At 39.2% G+C, this 21,301-nt stretch overlaps 2 protein-coding genes across 2 annotated transcripts; both read right to left on the minus strand.

Moving 5' to 3' along the window:
• Window positions 1–4,607: 4,607 nt before the first annotated feature.
• On the minus strand, window positions 4,608–9,601 carry vsig10l (V-set and immunoglobulin domain containing 10 like). The gene is made up of 12 exons (XM_086309945.1): window positions 9,381–9,601; window positions 8,792–9,124; window positions 8,235–8,513; window positions 7,861–8,121; window positions 7,390–7,632; window positions 7,007–7,285; window positions 6,200–6,292; window positions 5,551–5,775; window positions 5,331–5,450; window positions 5,176–5,216; window positions 4,879–4,965; window positions 4,608–4,790 (listed from the first exon to the last, which is right to left on the minus strand). Exons 1-12 carry the CDS (start codon window positions 9,451–9,453, stop codon window positions 4,716–4,718), a joined length of 2,109 nt encoding a protein of 702 aa, XP_086166071.1. The 5' UTR covers window positions 9,454–9,601; the 3' UTR covers window positions 4,608–4,715.
• Window positions 9,602–10,917: 1,316 nt separating this feature from the next.
• etfb (electron transfer flavoprotein subunit beta) lies at window positions 10,918–18,344 on the minus strand. Its single transcript, XM_086311075.1, has 7 exons — window positions 18,091–18,344; window positions 15,848–16,006; window positions 13,616–13,774; window positions 13,437–13,499; window positions 12,698–12,856; window positions 12,291–12,502; window positions 10,918–11,565 (listed from the first exon to the last, which is right to left on the minus strand). The coding sequence occupies exons 1-6, from the start codon at window positions 18,142–18,144 to the stop codon at window positions 12,332–12,334; spliced, it is 765 nt and encodes a 254-aa protein (XP_086167201.1). The 5' UTR covers window positions 18,145–18,344; the 3' UTR covers window positions 10,918–11,565; window positions 12,291–12,331.
• Window positions 18,345–21,301: the final 2,957 nt, after the last annotated feature.

Raw genomic sequence — 21,301 nt, forward strand, 5'->3', positions numbered from 1 at the left:
ATGTTTAACCATATTCTTTCCTCTACTTTCTTCTTTCAAGTTCATGTTACGGCACTAGAGCACCATCTACTGCACAGTTGTATAATATCAGCTCACCACAATGAAAAAAGCATTGCTGAGAGAAGCTGGCACTAACCACCACCCTCACCACTAGCCATGGAAAGTTATTTTTTCTCACAGCGTACCTAATGTGCATGCAATTTACATAGGCATTTAAATTTAATGTTACTCCTTGAGATTTTACTTATCTCACCTTGAGGTGTGTTATTGGTACTTTTACTTAAGTAAAATGTTTTCTTCTTCTACCACACTTCACCACTTCCACATTTATGTGCCTCCCAAAGACAAGATCACTGTTACAACCCGGCTCAAAAGCCGCAACATAAAAAAAAGGAGATGAATAACAGAGTGTGGGTGAGAAGAGGTTTCATCCTAAAATGGAAAACCAGGTTGGCTAAAATGGCTGGTGCCACCAAGGCAAAGACGAGTGCACTGCCGGAAAGCTTGCCTCAGGTATGCTTTTATCCACACCTGACTAGGTGTGGCCAATTAGCACCAGCTGAAAACACTGAGACGATTAGAAGCTGCAGAGGGACGTAACAATCACCTTATTCCGAAGTAAAATCTGCTACATAATTATGTACCACAAAAGAAATTGACTGTCATAAGGGATGTTGAAGGGTCTATAAATGAGCCCCACATGATTTCAAGTAGAATTAAGAATTGATTTTTATACCTTTAAATTTAGTTGCTTATGTTAATCCTTGTCCATTTGTGTTCATCAATTCTTTCCATTATGCTGCAGCGTCTTGTGTGGATGATGCTCAAGATCTTACATTAATGTTTATCGAAACATTAGCACTTCTAGCATTGGGCTAGAAAAGGATAGTTCCCACTAGGTCAATTGACCTTTTGAACAAAAACACTGAGTTGCATCATGAGATTTTTGCATTTAGATGATTTTAAAACAGGGGCTGATCCAAAAGGACCATGTCAAGTCATATTCTTGTCTCAACAGGGGAACTCTCGACTCCGCCACAATGAAAAAATAAAAAGTTAATCGGTCCATAAATATTATGGTGACGATGGGATCTAATGGTGAAACATATGGCTTGAGGATTAGTATATGCAAAACAGCATTTGCTGGGGAAATCAGCTCTTCCAAGGAAGTGATACTTCCTTCTTCACTCTTTTTCTAACTGTAGTGTAATTACTTTAAACATTTATAGAGGTGGTCACACTTGCTGACGATCAGTTAATAGTGCTCTCTTAATTTCTATGAGAGCAGTAAGGGTATAGTTGGCTTTTCACTGGACTGCTTCTGCATTTTGGCCTAATTTTTCCTAAATAAATAACTATACAGTGTAATATGCCATGTTTGTAGTTCATCTCTAACATAATTTTAAGAACTGCTATGAATCTTAAAAGAAAGTTATTTTTCATGACATTAGATTCCCCAGAAAATGTAGGAAACAAACAGTCAAGAAAAACATGAACAAAATCAAGATTTTATTCAAAATTTTAAATTAAAATAATGTTATGCCAATATTTTTAAAACAACAGAAAAACCTGGGCAAAAGCCCATGATGCTGGCCTACGAAAGTGCACTACTACACAGGATATTAACTTGTCCTGTATTTTAAAAATTATCCTTTAATTTTTAAAACAGCTACCTAAAAGAGAGAAATCCCCCTGAATTTAAAAGAGTCAGGTGGAAAGGTCAGGAATAGTGGTCAAACTGCTAACCAAACTAATAAAAACATTAAGAATATATATATATATATGTGTGAATACAGGAGTGCAGAATTATTAGGCAAATGAGTATTTTGTCCACATCATCCTCTTCATGCATGTTGTCTTACTCCAAGCTGTATAGGCTCGAAAGCCTCCTACCAATTAAGCATATTAGGTGATGTGCATCTCTGTAATGAGAAGGGGTGTGGTCTAATGACATCAACACCCTATAGGGCTTTGGAGTTGACGTCACGCCGCAATGCATTGTGGGAGCGCGGCGCCATTTTCGGGGTCTACGATCCAAACAAACTCACTGTTGGAACGGCGACGACGACAAGAAACATGTTTAAAAGCAACTCAAAAGAAAACGGACGGTATAGAGACCGATTGCGTCCAGAGGCGAAGCAGCGGTATTTGAAAAAAAATAGAGTGCATCGCAAATCTGGACCCATACGACATACGGCAGTGGAGTAAAGACCCAGACGACTTACCGCCACTGTCCTACCCCGATATCTTCACCTATCTTGTTTGTGGAGTAAGCGCTTACACTGCGAACCAGTTTCGTAATTACAAGTCACTGGAGGCGCACATCCAATTTACAAATGGCTGGGTGCAAGATTTGGCTATTTTCAAGCCGCCAAACTCTTGAGTACGTCGTCAAAGTAAGTCAGCTGGAGTGCATCGAGTGAAATAGCCATTTTCCACCCCCCACCATAATTAATGTTATACATTTATCAGTAAACTGCTAAAATATCGTTATCATATTATGTGCCCATAATTGTAAAGTAGATGCAAATTAACACATTGATAATCGGGCAAATTATTAACGCCAATTTGTGTCCTCCCTGTCCTCCTGCGAATCTTTACATAGCACACATGTCTGCAAAGTCACTCCATTTGATGTTTGATCGCAATTTCTATAACTTCCGAGACCACCAACGATAATATTATTCAGCTATAAAGTGTGATGTGAACATATTTAGAACTTACCGGAATGAAAATGTCTTGAGCACACCAGCTGATATCTGGAGACGTAACAGAACTTGATATCAGCTCGTCTCACGGCTGCTATCCAGGCTAGACGCCTTCGTTTGGTAATATCCAATACATGAGCTACTTCATGTTGCTTCCACGTTGGGAAAGCATAAAAAGACAATCCAAACTTATTCCCGTGCCGGTCGGAAGATCGAACATTGCAGCCGAGCACACAGCAAGTACGAACCATGGCTATGCTTTCGCTCCTTACTTAGACCCCCAAAATGGCGGATCGGGCCAAAATCCTTTCCACGCCCACCCCCGTGACATCACGCTCCAAAGCCCTATATCAGGTGTGCATAATTATTAGGCAACGTCCTTTCCTTTGGCAAAATGGGTCAAAAGAAGGACTTGACAGGCTCAGAAAAGTCAAAAATAGTGAGATATCTTGCAGAGGGATGCAGCAGTCTCAAAATTGCAAAGCTTCTGAAGCGTGATCATCGAACAATCAAGCGTTTCATTCAAAATAGTCAACAGGGTCGCAAGAAGCGTGTGGAAAAACCAAGGCGCAAAATAACTGTCCATGAACTGAGAAAAGTCAAGCGTGCAGCTGCCAAGATGCCACTTGCCACCAGTTTGGCCATATTTCAGAGCTGCAACATGACTGGAGTGCCCAAAAGCACAAGGTGTGCAATACTCAGAGACATGGCCAAGGTAAGAAAGGCTGAAAGACGACCACCACTGAACAAGACACACAAGCTGAAACGTCAAGACTGGGCCAAGAAATATCTCAAGACTGATTTTTCTAAGGTTTTATGGACTGATGAAATGAGAGTGAGTCTTGATGGGCCAGATGGATGGGCCCGTGGCTGGATTGGTAAAGGGCAGAGAGCTCCAGTCCGACTCAGACGCCAGCAAGGCGGAGGTGGAGTACTGGTTTGGGCTGGTATCATCAAAGATGAGCTTGTGGGGCCTTTTCAGGTTGAGGATGGAGTCAAGCTCAACTCCCAGTCCTACTGCCAGTTTCTGGAAGACACCTTCTTCAAGCAGTGGTACAGGAAAAAGTCTGCATCCTTCAAGAAAAACATGATTTTCATGCAGGACAATGCTCCATCACACGCGTCCAAGTACTCCACAGCGTGGCTGGCAAGAAAGGGTATAAAAGAAGAAAAACTAATGACATGGCCTCCTTGTTCACCTGATCTGAACCCCATTGAGAACCTGTGGTCCATCATCAAATGTGAGATTTACAAGGAGGGAAAACAGTACACCTCTCTGAACAGTGTCTGGGAGGCTGTGGTTGCTGCTGCACGCAATGTTGATGGTGAACAGATCAAAACACTGACAGAATCCATGGATGGCAGGCTTTTGAGTGTCCTTGCAAAGAAAGGTGGCTATATTGGTCGCTGATTTGTTTTTGTTTTGTTTTTGAATGTCAGAAATGTATATTTGTGAATGTGGAGATGTTATATTGGTTTCACTGGTAAAAATAAATAATTGAAATGGGTATATATTTGTTTTTTGTTAAGTTGCCTAATAATTATGCACAGTAATAGTCACCTGCACACACAGATATCCCCCTAAAATAGCTAAAACTAAAAACAAACTAAAAACTACTTCCAAAAACATTCAGCTTTGATATTAATGAGTTTTTTGGGTTCATTGAGAACATGGTTGTTGTTCAATAATAAAATTATTCCTCAAAAATTCAACTTGCCTAATAATTCTGCACTCCCTGTATATATGTATATATATGTGTGTGTGTGTGTGTGTGTGTGTGTGTGTGTGTGTGTGTGTGTGTGTGTGTGTGTGTACACACACACACACACACACACACACACACACACACATCCATCTACAAGTGGAAATCTCAGTTCTCACATATAACAGACACACAGAATGACAGAAGAATAGAGATCCTTATTTTAGATATACAATATACAAAATAAATATACAAAAAGAGTTACCATCCACATCAATACACATGTTTTGGTTTTTTTTTAAACTTAGACGGTTGTAGCAACTCTGGTAGGTGGAGGAGGGATAAATGCGGGCAGAGACACTGATTTTTCAGAGAGAGTCTAAAAGAAAAAAGAGAAAACCCTTATTTTCTGTGATAAATGGAAACAGTTACCCACTACATCTATTTATTTGTTATAGTAAGACTACCTTCTGTAACCTGTTGTAGTCAGGGGGGGACCTCAGCACTCCTTTCAGCATGTTATTCGCAGTGATATTTGGTTGGCTGTTTTTTACCTGTGGAGGACATGACATGCACAAAATGTAATCATCAAATATAACAACGATTCATTGTGCAATGTGAATTTTTTTTTTAAATAAACCAGGCTTCAACACAAATGCAATATGAGTACAGTGGGATAAATGTAAGTAGTTAAATGTAACTAGCAGTAAAACTATCCAGATAAATTCCTGCACATTAATTATGCTGTCTAGTGTATTTCAAACCTTATCAACTGCTCTGGGAACTGGATATCTTGGCTGATGACCTATGAAAAGCAAACATAAAAGTCCAAAGAAAAGCATCACAGTAAGTAAAGTAAATAAGTCAGTGTAAATGTGATTTATATTTAGTATTTAAATTCACATTTAAATTCACCTACTTTTGTTCCTGATGCAGTAGACACCAAGGTAGATGAGGCCAGTCAGCAAAAGAAGGAACAGAAGGCTGCAGGGGATGCCTGCTGCAATGCCAGCAATAGCAGGACCACTCAGTCCTTCACCTGCCATCAACACGACAGACTGTAACCAAAAATGTTACTACTGTAGGCTCATCACTAACAATGAGATAAGAACTGTTTCACACAGACAGCTGTGCTATACCTGGACCAATTCGTTGGCTCTTAGATGGCTCTCCATTGGTCATACGAGCTTTGGGGATGACTTGAAACCAGTAGGTCAGCTTGGGATCAAGGAAAAAGATATCCGTACTCCTGGCAGAACCAGGTTTCTGCTGGATTGTGCGATATACATTTGAGCTGCTTTTAGTCAGAGGGGCATTGCGATTTTTGCTCAGAAGGTCTGGTCCTTTCATTTGGATGTCGAACCCTTAACAAAATCACACACAATTCTGTTTTGTAGCATCACAATTCACAGAGGAAACCAGTTAATTCTAGCAGATCTCTCAAGATTTCAGTGATCAATGTTAGAGCTTACTGAAACGGATAATTGTATATACATAAACTAGCCGATACTAGCCATAACCAAAACTGGCATTTGATTTTCCTAGTAGTTTCATCTTTAAAGTATTTTGCCCAAAACACAGCTCCATGTAGATGGTAGTTTCACAGACAACACATTATTTACACCCCTATCTTCTATTTTGAGTTTCTGTTTTCACACTAGCAGTATTCATTCACATGGGTTATGGAATATCAAAACAAGAAGGGTGTCTCTGTGTTTTTTCTTTAGAGATAATCTTGTGAAGATAAGTCAAACTAGCACATTTAAGACCTTCCCTTAATTTTAGTACCTGTAACAACAGACATAGATGGGACCTCCCAGGTCAACGTGACGATGGTTCCGTTTCGGTTAGGGAACAAACTGGAATCTGAGATGGATGGTCCTGGAAAGAGAGAGGGATTGTGAGAGTAGGGGAGATCAAGGAAGGGCAGAAGAAGGGGGGAGGCGAGGGTACACCAAAACTGAAGAGCTTTGTCTGAAAGGAAATTGCATTCTCAGGTATTACTTAGCTCTGTTTCTGAGGGCCCATTGTACCTTTGTTTCAAGCAATGCGAGCAGTACTCCAAAGCAGCAGAATCCTTACATTTTAATGGCAAATATTTAACTTTAGAGTCGACACAAAAATGTCAAAATATGTTTAAATATTTTATTTTTAAGTGGATCTGCAAATAACAATTATTTTGATACCACTTTCTCAACTTTGATTTGAAAGCTCAAACTGCTTTCTAAACATTACTGCCTCAGAACTGAGAAAACAAGAAACTGTTGGTTATTTTTGTTAGTTATTTTAATTATAAAACCAGCTGAAGATTTATGTCCTTACAATTTCACTCATCTGACTAATGTTTCCTTTACTGTTTTACATAGGTTTTTCTGAATACAATTTTATACTTTTATCTACCTAGTAGATGTGAATGTCGACTATTACTTTTAATTGCCAGTGTTATTACATAGTCAGACAGGTACATTTAAAGATCTGAGTAATCAACCCTTTTTTTAACAATTTATTTTAACTAGTAACTTCCATCACCTGTTAAACATGGTACTGTAAAAAATATATTTCTCTATAAAATTAAATTGAACAAGTGAGTTATACCTTGTAGCTGAATTTCTCTTTTCTTGCTGCCCAGAGGGTTCCTGCATGTGCAGGTGTAGTTTTGGAGAAGAAAGTTGCTGACATTGTAATGACGAATCATAAGCTGTGAGGTGTTGCTGCTGATCTGGTATGTGGACCCGTTGGTGACAGTCTCATTGCTACTGAACCATGACACAACAGCTTTAGGCGATGCCTCACTGAAACAGCGGACTGTCACCACTATTTTGCCCCCAGAGTCAACTGTGGTTCTCATAATTGGAAGGAATGCTACAGGACCACCTGGAGAACACAAGGTGCCTGTTTAGACTCGACTGCCAAAGTCAATAAAACACATTATGCATACATCATGTGGATTTGTTATGAGTTAAAAATTTAAAACTTGCTTGCAGTGATATTGCACTTATTATGTTCAACCGGGTGTTCTGCCATGCACTGGATTGTTTTCCCATTTAGATTATCTGATGCATTGACGGTTAAGCTGAAGTTCCCTGCTCCACTGCTGGAGTTGCTTAGCTCTGGAAAAGACAGCTGGGCCTGTGGGGTTCCCCCTACCCATTCACAGTGATACTGCAGGTTGATGGCATTCACTGACTGCACCGAGCACTCAGGATTGCCCACTGGCCGCTCTGTCCCAAGATAAAATGAATCTGTTATTAATGTCTGGGTACACGTTTAAATATTTTATTTAGAAATGAAAAATTTCTAAATAAATTCTAAATATAAACAGCATTAGATGAGCACTATGTTCTATGTACAGCAAACCATGACAAACTAAACTATAATTTTCAATCCAAATTGAGAACAATTTCACAAAAACATGACCTAAAAGATAAAATGTCTACTTTTCCACATACCATAAACAGTTAAGGTCATGTTCTTTTGGCGGCTTTCTTTTGTATCTTCATTGACCAGCCTGCATGTGTAAACACCTCCTTGACTGGTTTGTACATTTGTTAGATTTAGGACTCCTTTTAGGGAAATGATATTCCCACCAAAGACCCACTCAGAGATTGGCTGTGGGAATCCATTAGCCTGACAGGAGAGGTTCAAAGAGTCTCCTGCTAAATAAAAAGTCTGAAGTGGATGGGCCTCAAGTGTAGGCTCATCAGGTCCATCTATAACACACCATAGAGAGTTATGAGAAAACAGGGATATAAATAAAGAAACTTATACGTATATAAATAAAGAAGACTTTAAAACTGTAAAACTTTTAAACTGTTAAACTTACACCGCACAGAGACATTTTGAGATGCCGTTGCATTTCTGAAGGGGTTTGTCAGTAACACAGCGTACTCTCCTGTGTCATTTCGGTTTGGCCTGAGGATCACAAGACTATTTGCCTGTGTCTTCACTAAATAGTGTGAGCTGTTTTTTATTTCAATGCCATTGAAGAACCACATTTGTTGCTCAAACACTCCTTGGAGCATGCTATGCTGCAGGGTGAAGTTCTCAGTTCCCTCTTTGATAAGACCCGGCTGTGAGCTCAGAGTCAAGCTCTGGATGTATTCTGTAAATAAAAACATGAAAGGAAAGAAGAACCACTAGATGAATATATCTACTCTAGTGTACTGCCTTTCCTTTCTAATGCATCAGCCTTATTAAGACGGCAGGTACATATAAAAGATAAACTGCATAACTTCTCAAATGTCAGATTTCATTTTTTAATTTTCATTTATGGTTTGTCTCAAATATTTAAACAGTTGTTTAATATTTAAAGAGTTATATTTAACATTTTATCTAAGCCATCAACAACAGCACGTCTTCCAGCCAGATATGCCCACTCACCAAATATTTTAAGAGTGAAAGTAGTTGAGGCTTTACTCATTCCAGATTTAACCATTTCGATGGTGTAGTCACTGGTGTAGTTAAGTGGAACATTAAAAAAGGTGAGATTTGCACTTTGTTTGTCTATCCTGATTACACTACTGAAAGTTGCAGCTACAGGTGGATCAGCACTGGAGTTTATAGTCCATGTAGCAATATTTAAAACCCCCTTAAACCAACTAACAACTGGGTCAGGGGCACCACTGAAGGACACAGCCAGAGTCACGTTTTCGCCAGCTAAAGCATTCACCAGACTGGGACCAGCAGGAGAAACCAGCAGTTCACAGCGGGCACCTGTGAGGATGTAGCCAAGTAACTGAATTAGAAAGGAAATTGCAAGGTCACGCAATAAGTCTGCTAACATCAAAATAATGCCAATTAAACAGAATTACTGTCGTTTAATCTTACAATCAGGAACAATGCTGTCGTTACAGAAACGCACAACAAAGCCCTCTTTTTCTAACCCTAAAAATGACACAAAAATTTCTAATACTAACAAACAAAATCACACAGATAAGTGTCATAAGGCGTAACTACGCTTTATTCTCACCTTGGAAAGTAAAAAATGATAAAATGGCCAGAAACAACGAGCTTAATCTCTTGAATTCCTTTACACAAGGCATTTTTTTGTAAAACTTTAAGCACGCTTGTTCTTAGAAGCAACCGTTTGCATTTCCAGTGTAAAAGCAGAGACGAAAAACAAAAACGTCTTGTAAAGTCCTAAAGCGCTAACTTCTGTATCAGCGGAAGCTCCAGCGGACAACCAGGCGCGTGAGTATCCCACCTGTACCAACTCGGATTGTGCATGTGAGGCCACGCCCCTTACGTAATTACACACAACAGCCCCTTTATTTGTATCTGCTTGCTGATAAAATAACATATCAACATTTCCTTAATACAACTGGTATAAATATACCATGTATATTAACTAAAGAAGAGGTGGAGAGAACGTTTAAGTAACAACTTTACCTGCGTCACCATAGTTCCGGTACCCTCATCTTAGCAGTCAATGACGTATGCTAATATGGGAAAGTCAAGAGGCCTGCCTGTCCATGCCCGTGTTCATACAGTACCCAGTTTTCAATCACATACCTATGTGCTAAAAAAAAAAAAACACTAGGCTTTTTGTATGGAGACCAAAACATAAAAAAGGTGACATTTGTAGTTTGGAATAAATCAATCAATTGAGTATATCAAAACAATAAATCTGTAATAAAGTACTACAATAACTAGGTTATATTTTGAAATTGTGCTGTAAAGTGTAAAAAAACCAAAAGAAAACACATTTTCAAGGTTTATTTGCAGGTTACTTTTACAATTTCTCAGTTTATTCTTATTTTTGTAAAGGAGGAGGCAGTTTTTGCTGTTTTATTCTAAGCAAACAATGTTGGAACGTCTTCTGAAACCTGGATTCCATTTTTCTTTTCACAGGTGCTCTAATAATACATTACAGATTAAAGACACATGACCTAAGAATCACGCTTTTACTAGTCTTAAAAACACAAAAAAAAAAAAAACAACAAGCATTAGGACCACACTTAAGATTAAACTCGAAACACTAGTTTGAGATTAAACCTGTTGTTTTAAGTCAAAAACCTACACAGGTACTATACCACTATACCCTTTACAAAATGCCTTTTGTAGACAGGTTAGAGGAGAAAAATAAATAAATAAAAATTAAAAAAAAAAAAAAAAAAAAAAAAAAAGAAGAAGAAAAAAAAAAAAAATCATACTTAGGAATCAGTTTTGGTAACTTGGAAATTATTTGTCTTTTACCACATAAATACAATATGGTGGTAAATAAGGCACGATAAGAGATCTGAGCAACACATTTTGGACTATAACTAGTAAAACAGTATTTAGCATTAATATTTAGCATTTCAAGTTTAATCTCAAAATTTCAAAACAAACAATATTTTTTGTGTCACTAATACTCTGCGTACAAAATGAACATCAGAATTAAAAATTAAAAAAAAAAAAAACTGCTGCCATTTCACAGGTTTTAAAAAATGCCTTGCAGACTAAATTTAAAGGATAAGATGAAACTACTGTAAACTCAAAGGAAACGCCAAGAGACCAGACACAGCTGTAGATATGAAAAAGACTGGCTGCTTTATTGTTATTGTGATGTTCTGTACAATCAAAAGAGAACTTAGGCGCTTACGGTAAAATTCCAATTTAGGATCACGTTCCCCTGCTCATACTGAGAGACACCGTCTAGTCAATCCTTGAACTCAGTCACAGTAGTCAAGATATTAATGCTAGCAGACATCTTCAAATCAACATGTTGGGTGGTTCTGTATTTACATACGTCATTTACAAAAATTGCACCTCTTAACATGTCTGACTACAGATATAAAAGAATTAACAGATGAGGATGAAGCAGCTGAAATGCATCAAACTGGTGAAGTTTGGGTACAGTTCAATACAAACAGCAACATGAGTGATGGGAAGATTCTGGGTTTAAATTGCTGCATAAACACCGCTTTTTATAGCATTGTGATATAATGAAACAAATGAACTACTCTGCAAGTTCAAATGCATACACAAGACAAGATTATTCTTTTGGGCTTGTCTGACTGCAGGACAGTGTGTCTCAATATTTTTCCACTTCTATCAGTACCTCCCTGCATATCCTCAGGAGCCACAGTTTCAAACAGAGGGATTAGACCAACACATAAGCTTGTCCTGTGGTTGGGCTTATGTAGTTCAGTCTCGTTATTCATTAGAGAGTCCTGCAAGGAGAGAAAATAACATAGATAAGTAATTCAAGACAAGAGTAGCAATTAGCATCTTTAATTACTTTTTCTTTAATAGCCACAAGACACACAATATCATTTGCTATAACAAAATAAATGTGACTTTTTTCCCCCTCAAAATGAGATGAGATTGTTATAAAAAAGGATAATAATGGTCTACACAAACAATTTTATCATTCATCACAAGAGTTAATTTTACTGCACTCTTAAAAAGTTGTAATCAAGAGGTAGATATAGGTCTATTGTGGATAATTAATTTGTGGTATGCAATTTTCTTTTACCAATTCATTAATGATGCATTGTTCCTTTTCCCAGAATACCTTAAAATTAAAAATACTCTATTAATCTCTTTTTGTAAAAAAGGCCTGTTATAATTACTTGATATAATAAAAAATTAATACCTTTTTTCAAACAAATATAGTTTAGAGTTTGCACAGAAATATAATTGTGGGATTTTTAAGATATAGATACAGGTGGAAAGGTCATAAATGCATGAAACCTATTAATACTAATACATGGGATCACCAGCCGAGAAGATCTAGCATACGTTGCTGAGGCACACTGGCAAGGGGAAAGAAAATGAAAATAGCAGGTGAGCTAGAAGGTGCTTAGTCATGCCAGAGAAAATGACCCTGATGTCTTTAAAAATGTAACTTTTTGCTCAACTTTCTGATGAAAACTATTAATTCACTGATACTCACCTCTGTTAGGTTCTGCACTCCCAGCTTATATGCTTAAGCCTCTATACCCTCCCTGCCTCTTTCAGTTTGACCACTAGGTCTTCCACTGTCTCCACCTTCATCCCTGCCTGCCTCTGTGGAGGCTCCTCCACTTTCAACACCTCCAACCGTGAAGTCACGTCCACCCCCAAGTCTGCAGGCTTCACAGTAACAATCTTCTTCTTCTTGGCTTTCTGAAACAAGTTATGCACAAAGGGTGAATAAAAGAATTACTCTTCTTTTTAACTACTTTATAGCAGGTTAGGTCTTAAAGGTAAACCCAGCAATTACAGTCAGAACCCGTCTCTAATCTTGTCCCAGAAATCAGCAACATGATCTTAATGACTTTTTAGCATCTTTCGTTTCTGAACATCATTTCAGCTGCTTACCATGATATTAGGCAGTGTGGCATATCTGGGGGTGTTGAGTCGAAGGTCTGCAGTGATCACTGCTGGTGTGTTGATCTTAATATGTTCCAGACCACCATCGATTTCTCTGACCAAATTAATCTTGTCTCCTTCCAAGGACACCTCTGATGCAAAGGTACCCTGCAATGTGAAGATACGTATAATTTCACAAAATAAATACATTAAAAAAAAAATCACAGTAGGATCTCCCCTGGGAACTGTTCCTCTATTTTCATCTGCTACCCATTATATGGGACTCAGTTAATACCATCTGCTGGTTTGCTAGTGTAACTACAACTACAAATAATCTTGACTACAGGAGTAATGTATGTAACCCAAATTTATAAACAATTTTTGACATTTACATTACAATGTCTGTCTATCCAAGTGCCCAACCTGGACACTGTAAATAAGATTAAAATGCTCCGTTTTAACCAGCCAAAGGAGAACTTCACTCCATCTATCCAGGCAGCCTTTGACTTTGGATTTGTTGATATGTGCAGGACTACTGTGGATCTTACTGACGCAAACTAGTGTTTACCAACTTTGATAAGGTTAGTGAAGGCTATTGGGAACAGGAACATATCCTCTTATCATTACTGCTATACAACACCCACGAAGAAACAGAAAATCTACAAAAAAAGAAAAGAAAGAAAATAAACTGATACCTACATAATTATGGGGTCAAATATCTCAGTGCTACTATTTAAGGTAGTCTTACCTGAGGCCAGTCCAGTAAAGCTGCTGTCATCTGGCCAGTCTGATTGCAATCATCATCGATGGCCTATGAAATAAACACAAGTCCTTAATTACTTAACAGCAGTGCAAGTATTCTTTAGAGTACGCAAACTAAGAACGCAATTTGAGAGAGTGTGAGGAAAATAAACTGAAATCTTTAACCTGTTTGCCAAGGAGAATAAGCTGAGCATCCTCCTGTTTGGCAAGAGCTGCCAGGATCTTAGAGACCTGAAGGGGTCCCAGGTTTTCATAGTCTTTCCCACTCACATCTACATGAATGCCACGGTCAGCCCCCATGGCAAGGGCAGTACGGATGGTCTCCTGAGTTAGAAAAAACACATGTAAGAGAACTTTTCTTTGGCTTGATGTTTGATGACAACCCTGAAATTATAATCGTTGATAACCTTAAACATATTAAAAGTACATTTATGTTAACATCATAATAATCACTTTCTGCTTACTGTGAGTCTGACAGGTTATATGCATGGGATTTCAAAAGTTCTTTTACATGTAAAATAATACACCTGAAAAAAAAAAAGTAGATAGATATCTATCTATTAGGGGTGCAACGATATTCGTATCGATATTGAACCGTTCGATACAGTGCTTTCGGTTCGGTACGCATATGTGTCGAACAATACAAAATTTGTAATTTATTTTATCAACTTTCCTTCTGACTATGCTGTCTGTGTTGAGCGCTCAGTGAATCTGCGTTCGACTGCTCCGCCTAGGCTCGACAGTGCAGCCTAGGCGGAGTAGTCGAACGCAGATTCACTGAGCGCTCAACACAGACAGCATCGTCAGAAGGAAGAGCGCAGGGCAAGCTAGCGAGACAGAAGTTAAGCTCCCCTTACAACATGGACCTCCCCCACCCTCATTCAGATCTGGCCTTTGGAATTATTTTGGTTTTCATGTGACGTATGACCCTGAAGGTAAGCAAGTCATGGACTAAAGTAAAACAGTATGTTGGATGTGCCATGCAATGCTCAATTACATGGGTGGGAACTAGTGTGTTAGCGCAGTTAGCTCGTTAACGTGTTGGCCGTCTAGCCCCATGCACGGGGCGATCGGCGGTAGCTCGTTAACGGAGATTTGCCGTGCTGTGGCGTTAAGGTAATTTCAACGAGATTAACCTGAAAGCACTAGTGGGAACACAACGAATATGACTGCACATTTACGCCGACATCATCCTAGTGCAAAGACAAGTGGAAGCAGAAAAAAAAACAAGCAAGCATGCTACTAACTTTAGCCGAGTCATTTAGACAGCTGTTTAATATGCTGCTGAGAATATAGCCCAGAAGAAGCGGATAGTATAGCTTTTATTTTGGAAAGAGACATTTCTCTTTTCCAAAGATGAGTGATTCCTCAATCAGATACAGGGCTTGCAATATCGCTAGCCCGACGTCCCGGAGCTAGCGATTTTTTTCAGTCGGGCTACCAAAATCTATCTCTTCCCTGCCCGTCGGGCTTTTGTAGGAAGGAAAAATATATGTCAATGCTTCTGCATTCTTTCAGAAATGTAGCTGGGTAATTATGTCATTGGCATCGGTGAGCCACTGTCAATATGTGACATATTGAAATCGTGTTTGAATTTGCGCTTGTTTTTTTGCTTTCACTTTGCAATCGTGCGAACTGTGTATAGAGAGCGACAGCACTGATCTGTGAGTGATGATAATTTGTGCACCAATTCCTCTGACATCGTCTTATTAATTGTTAGCTTACTATGCAAACATGACAAGTGAAATCTCCCGCAGCTTAAACATGTGAGAGGTTGATCGCGCAGAGAATCGCTGAGCTTATGTGAGTGCGTGTGTAAAAGCAGCAGGATATATATTTGACTACGATGACCTGGATGACTGAGAACCTTCACAGACAGATATATATTTTAGTTCTGCTGAGCCAAATAAGACAGGTCAGGGTGAAGAAGTGACAGCCAAAGAAAAGCTTACCACAAAACGGAGAAGTTATGACAAATCAGACTATAAGGCAAAAAGAAAGTGCAGCTTTATGGTTTCATGGACAAAAGAATTTCTGTGGCTGCAATATGACGAGCTAAATAACCAGGGCTGCACATAAGTGGTCCGCAGGTGCGCATTCGCTGTCAAAATAAAAAACACGCACAAGGGTTAGGGTTAAATTTAAAAACTGTACTTTTGAGTTAAAATATATATTTATAATTTTAATAAATGACAAATTAAAAAGGCATGAACATTTTTTTGTATCGAAAAAATATCGAACCGTGACACCAAAGTATCGAACCGAACCGTGAATTTTGTGTATCGTTGCACCCCTACTATCTATCTATCTATCTATCTATCTCAACTTGCAGCAGCTCCAAAAAACTCCAAAAAGCAGTTAACTTGCTAAATTACTGTCTCGCCCCAGCTCATTCACCTGCGACTGCTGTGGCCCACAGCTGACAGCCACAACCTCCTTAATAAGCTTCTTCTCCTTCAGCTTGACCGCCTCCTCTACAGCAATCTCACAGAAGGGGTTCATTGAGTGCTTAACGCCATCTGTCACCACGCCAGTGTTGTCTGGCTTCACACGGATCTGTGGAGAAACAAAACAATAACACGGGGTCACTACAGAGGAGCTAAATTAAAGAAACCTGTCAAACACAATGACAGAAGCTTAGAAATGAACCGAACCAATACAAGGTGTTAAAAAGGTAAATACATCTAGTGATGGATATTTAAACAGATTTAATCTAACTGGCAGAAAACCTTTAACTAATCTTATCTTTTTTAAAAATTGGTCTGAAATAACCAATTCTGACACCACTGGCATTGATGTGCTACTATAATCACTTCTACTCTTTTGGAAAGTCACAAAGGTAGCACTGTTGCTGGCACTGGGCAATAAGGCCTTGCTTTGGAGCTGCTGCGACTTCCATGCCAAATTGAGAAAAAGTATATACACATCTCAAGGGACTGGGCAGGGTGTTGAGGAAAAGGTCTTCCACAATTGTGGCCAGGATATTTGCAGTATATTAATGATTTTTTTATTGTCATTGTATGACAATAAAAAACATTAAATTAAAATTAAAATAAAAACATTAATAAAAAAATAAGAAAAACCTAGTGGCTTTAACATTTCTGTGAATGGACCCTGCCATAAAGTCAATATAATGCAACTTCACTTATACAGAACACTTACCAGTTAAAAATTCAATTCTTGCAGTAATCAGTCAGTCATATAAAACACGAGTGATAAAATATAAAATAACATCAGAACACTTACACTGACATTGTGGAGGACTATAAATACCTTGGAGTACACATTGACAATAAACTGGACTGGGCTAAAAACACCACAGCACTTTACAGGAAGGGCCAGAGTCGTCTCTATTTTTTGAGGCGACTGAGGTCCTTCAACATCTGCCAGAAAATGCTGAGGATTTTCTATGAGTCCGTTGTGGCCAGTGCGATCCTCTATGCTGTTGCATGCTGGGGGAGCAGGCTGAGGGTCGCAGATGCCAACAGACTTAATAAACTAATCCGTAAGGCCAGCAATGTTGTGGGGATGGAGCTGGACTCCCTCAAGGTGGTGTCGGAGAGGCGGATGCTGTCCAAGATAAAGACAATGTTGGATAACACCTCCCACCCACTCCATGACATGCTGGTCAGTCACAGGAGCACGTTCAGTGAGAGACTGAGATTACCGAAAAGCACCACTGAACGACACAGGAAATCATTCCTGCCTGTGGCCATCTCCCTGTACAACGCATCCACTTAACACACTGTTTGCTGCTACAACTACACATGTTTCTTTTCCAACTATTTATTTATGAGTGACTTATGTATGTATGGATGTATGTATGTATATATATATATGTATATATTGTACTATTCTTAGTTAGTGTATTGTCTGTCTTGTCTTAATGTTGGTTTAAAATGGAGCACTGTAACAAAAAATAATTTCCCCCAGGGATCAATAAAGTATTCTGATTCTGATTCTGATTAATCTGACATTGCAAGCACGCGTGGGCATTTCCCCAAACTGCACACAATTTAAAATGGGAAAAAAATAAATAAAGCCAATGCTCTGAAAGTACTGACCTCTTCCTATCAGACCGCTGAAGATATAGTAATCATAGTCGCTTTAACACTGTGCGGATCCTGCTGAGAGCAGCTCAGGCAGGACTGTTCTTGCTGCAACATACACCAGCTAGTATTGCTTATTGATTATGGTGCTGTACCTCAACTGAAGGGTAATGTTAAACAGTCAAAAATATTCCCATTTGAATAACTGTTCCTGCAACATACACGCCTGGCTTACAAACTACTTTAAAATTTGGGAAAGTCACTGCCCAGTTTGCATGGAAGTTATGCCAGAGGTTCAAACAGACATGTTATACAACTTGCAAGAAGTCGTTTGCTGCCCTGCTAAACACAAACTCAGCTTCTCAGTATTGTGCATTAAATAAATGAATACATGAATTTGGCTAGAGACAAACAACTTATCTGTCAAAATAATATGACCGGTCAGTGGTGTGGTGTTGCTCTTGTTTCCACAACCAACTGACGATTTTAGGCTAACATTAACTAGCAGAGCACAGAATGTCAAATAAGTGAGCAAAGAAAAATACCTTTAAAATCGCGAAAGAAAATAGGTAATTTGACCTAAGATATTACCTTAACTGCATAGTCAATGACACGCTTAACTCCGACGAGAACACGGCCAGACATTGTAGCTGAAACGTTTAAATATAACAGACAGCTAGCGTTACACAGTCACCGCAATGAACCTTCACTGAAGAAGCAGTCGGAATTATTTCAGGGTGAAACCAGAGGAGAGACTAAAGTGACCGCCCCCCACTCTAGCCAATGAAATGTTGGCATTATCCAGCGTTGTAGGTTACGATTGGCTGTCGTGTGTAAGTTGGTTGCTAAACTCAACAAAAAGTCGCCGGTCGCCGCAATTTCGTTGATTGAATAACAGTTCGAACTTACTGCGATTGTTGCTGAATGACACTTATATCACTTCCATTACTATCGTAATGAATATCTTATTGATCAACTTGGTTAAAATGAGTGAATTACGATGAACCACATACTAATCACATGGTGCCCCACATATCTATGTAATAAACAAAACCCAGAGAAGAAGAGTTCCGCTTATATGGGGCAAAGGTCACGAATAACAGAGTGACATAATGACAATCATATTGAGTGTCAAAAAACGTTTTAACTCCACCTGATAGACGATAAGTCAGTGTACTCCTAGTGCCAGTCCCTGGCTAAATGGGTTGGGTTAGATCAAAAAGGTCATTCAACATAAAGTTTTACCAAATCAAGCATGCGGACCATTAAGAATGCTATTTACATGCAGGTTGCCATCAAGGTGCCAATAGAAACTGTGCTACTAGTGGCCGGAGACAAAGAAACAGGAGAGGGGAAGGCATGTTCAGAGCCAACAAGAGAGAAAGATAGGCGGGAATGAGTGCGTGATTGTGAAAGCGAAAGAGCTGGCTGATAATAATGAAGCGAAGGAAGGTAGATATATTGTGTTTAGAGGAGACCAGGTGGAAGGGAACGATGGCCAGACAGATGAGGTCAAGCAAGAGTCTCAGTGGACTATAACATTATAGTCTTAATGATAAAATTGTGAGAGAGTAAGGAGCAGGTGGAAGAGAGCCTGGAGAGGTGAAGGTCTGTTCTCGAGAGAAGAGGAGTGAACGTTTATAGAACTGAGATATAATATGTGTGTGAATAGGAGGAAAACAGGCATAACAGTGAAGTTGGTTGAGTTTAAATACCTAGGGTAAACCCAGTATTGGCATTATGGATAAGCCTTGGGGGTCCAGGCCTGCCCACTAAAGCCACTATGCCACCTCAGTTAAATTCTGCTAATAAACTTGAATTTATACAATTTGGTAATGAAAAACATAAAGACCAGTAACATCAGTAAATTATTGCATTGCAAACTCAATTTAATTATTCAGTTCACGGCAGTTTAGTAATTCTACGGCAATCATGTTAACCAGGAGGACACTGAGTGGATAGGCCTATGCAGGTCAGACTTTGGGAGGTACTTCTCATGTCTGTCTGACACCAAGAAAGATCATTCATCAGCTTGTGCATTTGGTTTTAAAGCATGACCCTACAAGAAAGCTGCAAAACAAATGGAAATGTGTTGAGGATATGTGCTCATCTGTCCTAGTGGATGGTGAGTTCACTGATCCCCCTTTGCATTTAGAGAAAATCTAGCTCCTGCTTTGTCTCTACATTTCTCTGCATGTGTATTATGTGTGTACAGCTGTACACACATAATACAATGTATAACATGTATAACAATGTATGTATAACATGTATAACGTATGTATAACGTATAAATAACATAATGGTGATTAGTGACAGAAGGATAGTAGCAAGAGTGAAAATTTACAAGTAAAATGTATAGTTTGGAGATGGTAGCACTGGCAAAAAGACAGGAGGCAGAGCTTAAGATGCAAATATTTACATTGGGAGTGACCAAAATGAACAGGATTAGAAATGTGTACATCAGAGGGACAGCTCAGGTTTTAGACACAAGGTTAGAGAGACATGGCTGAGATGGTTTGGACATGTGAAGAGGAGGGATAGTCCATGCATTGCACTAGGATGCTGAAGATAGAGCTGCCAGGCTGTTGGAAAAGAGGAAGACTACGGAGGAGGTTAATGGAGTTAAGGAGGATATGCATAGGGTAGTGTGGAAGAAGAGGAGGCTACAGATAGGGTGAGAAGTAGGCAGATAGTCTGCTGTGGGGACCTCTAAAGGGAGCAGAAGAAGGAAGAAATATGTGTGTCAGTTGTAAGTTTATCGTGTATCTGTCATGGCTCGCTGTGTGGCAGGCAGGATGAGGACCCAATCGCAAAAACTCACGGACTCAAGGGATAAACTCAAAATGCAGCTTTATTGCTGAACAGAAGATGATAGGCGATACAAAACTAGACTGGGGAAAAACTAACATAAAGCTCACCAAGGAACACAGGGAAATCCACGCAGCATGAGGGAGAACGCGACACAGAACTGAGGGAGACGCAGACATAAATACACAGAGGGTTAAGGAGGGAAGTGGGAGCACACGGGGAACACAGGTGACACTGATAATCATAACAAGACACGGCAGGAGTGAACACAACACTAACGGGAGACGGGCAAAGTAAAACAGGAAGTACAGAGGTTCAGACAGGAGGAGAGAGAGCACGGGGAGAACACAGACATAACGGGCTGGGGAAAACATAGAATAAAACACAAAGAGAGACGAGGGCTCATAAATACACAGAGGGGCACACAGGGGGTAAGAGTCACGAAGGGAAAACACTTAGGGAACAACACAACAGGGCAACTCAGGAAACATGGCCTAAGGAACGAAATACAAAAATACAAGGAACTAAGAATACTGGGCCCACATGGCCCAGGACCATGACAGTATCAGGTTGAGTTAAAAAGTTAGAAAAAAAAAACACACACACACAGACAAAATATTCAACTGTTTTAGCCTCCTACATATGGACATCACATTTTTGGGTTGTCTACCAAAATACAAAATTTGGCTCTTCAAGGGCCTGATATCCACTTACAAGGACATTATACTTGCCACTGTTCTATCGAAATTTAAAACGAATGTCCTCATATGTGGAACTTATTTTTCTCAGAAACAAAAATCAGGTATAAAAAAAAATCACGTAATTCTTTGTTTTTACATTCATCAGGTCCCAATCAGCCCAAATAGCAAAGATAAAGTAAAAATGCATGCCATAAAAGATTTCGTTTCTTAGGGGGTTAATATGTATAATATAATATGTCCAGTGTTCACTGAAAATGTGTTATTAGCACACTTGTTTTGCTTTACTTTCTTTC

The sequence above is a fragment of the Aulonocara sp. 'chitande type north' Nkhata Bay genome, linkage group LG11 (assembly GCF_057382095.1).
Source record: "Aulonocara sp. 'chitande type north' Nkhata Bay isolate Kocher_YH1m ecotype deep benthic linkage group LG11, A_spYH_male_GT1.1, whole genome shotgun sequence".
In the NCBI taxonomy this organism is placed as follows: Eukaryota; Metazoa; Chordata; class Actinopteri; order Cichliformes; family Cichlidae; genus Aulonocara; species Aulonocara sp. 'chitande type north' Nkhata Bay.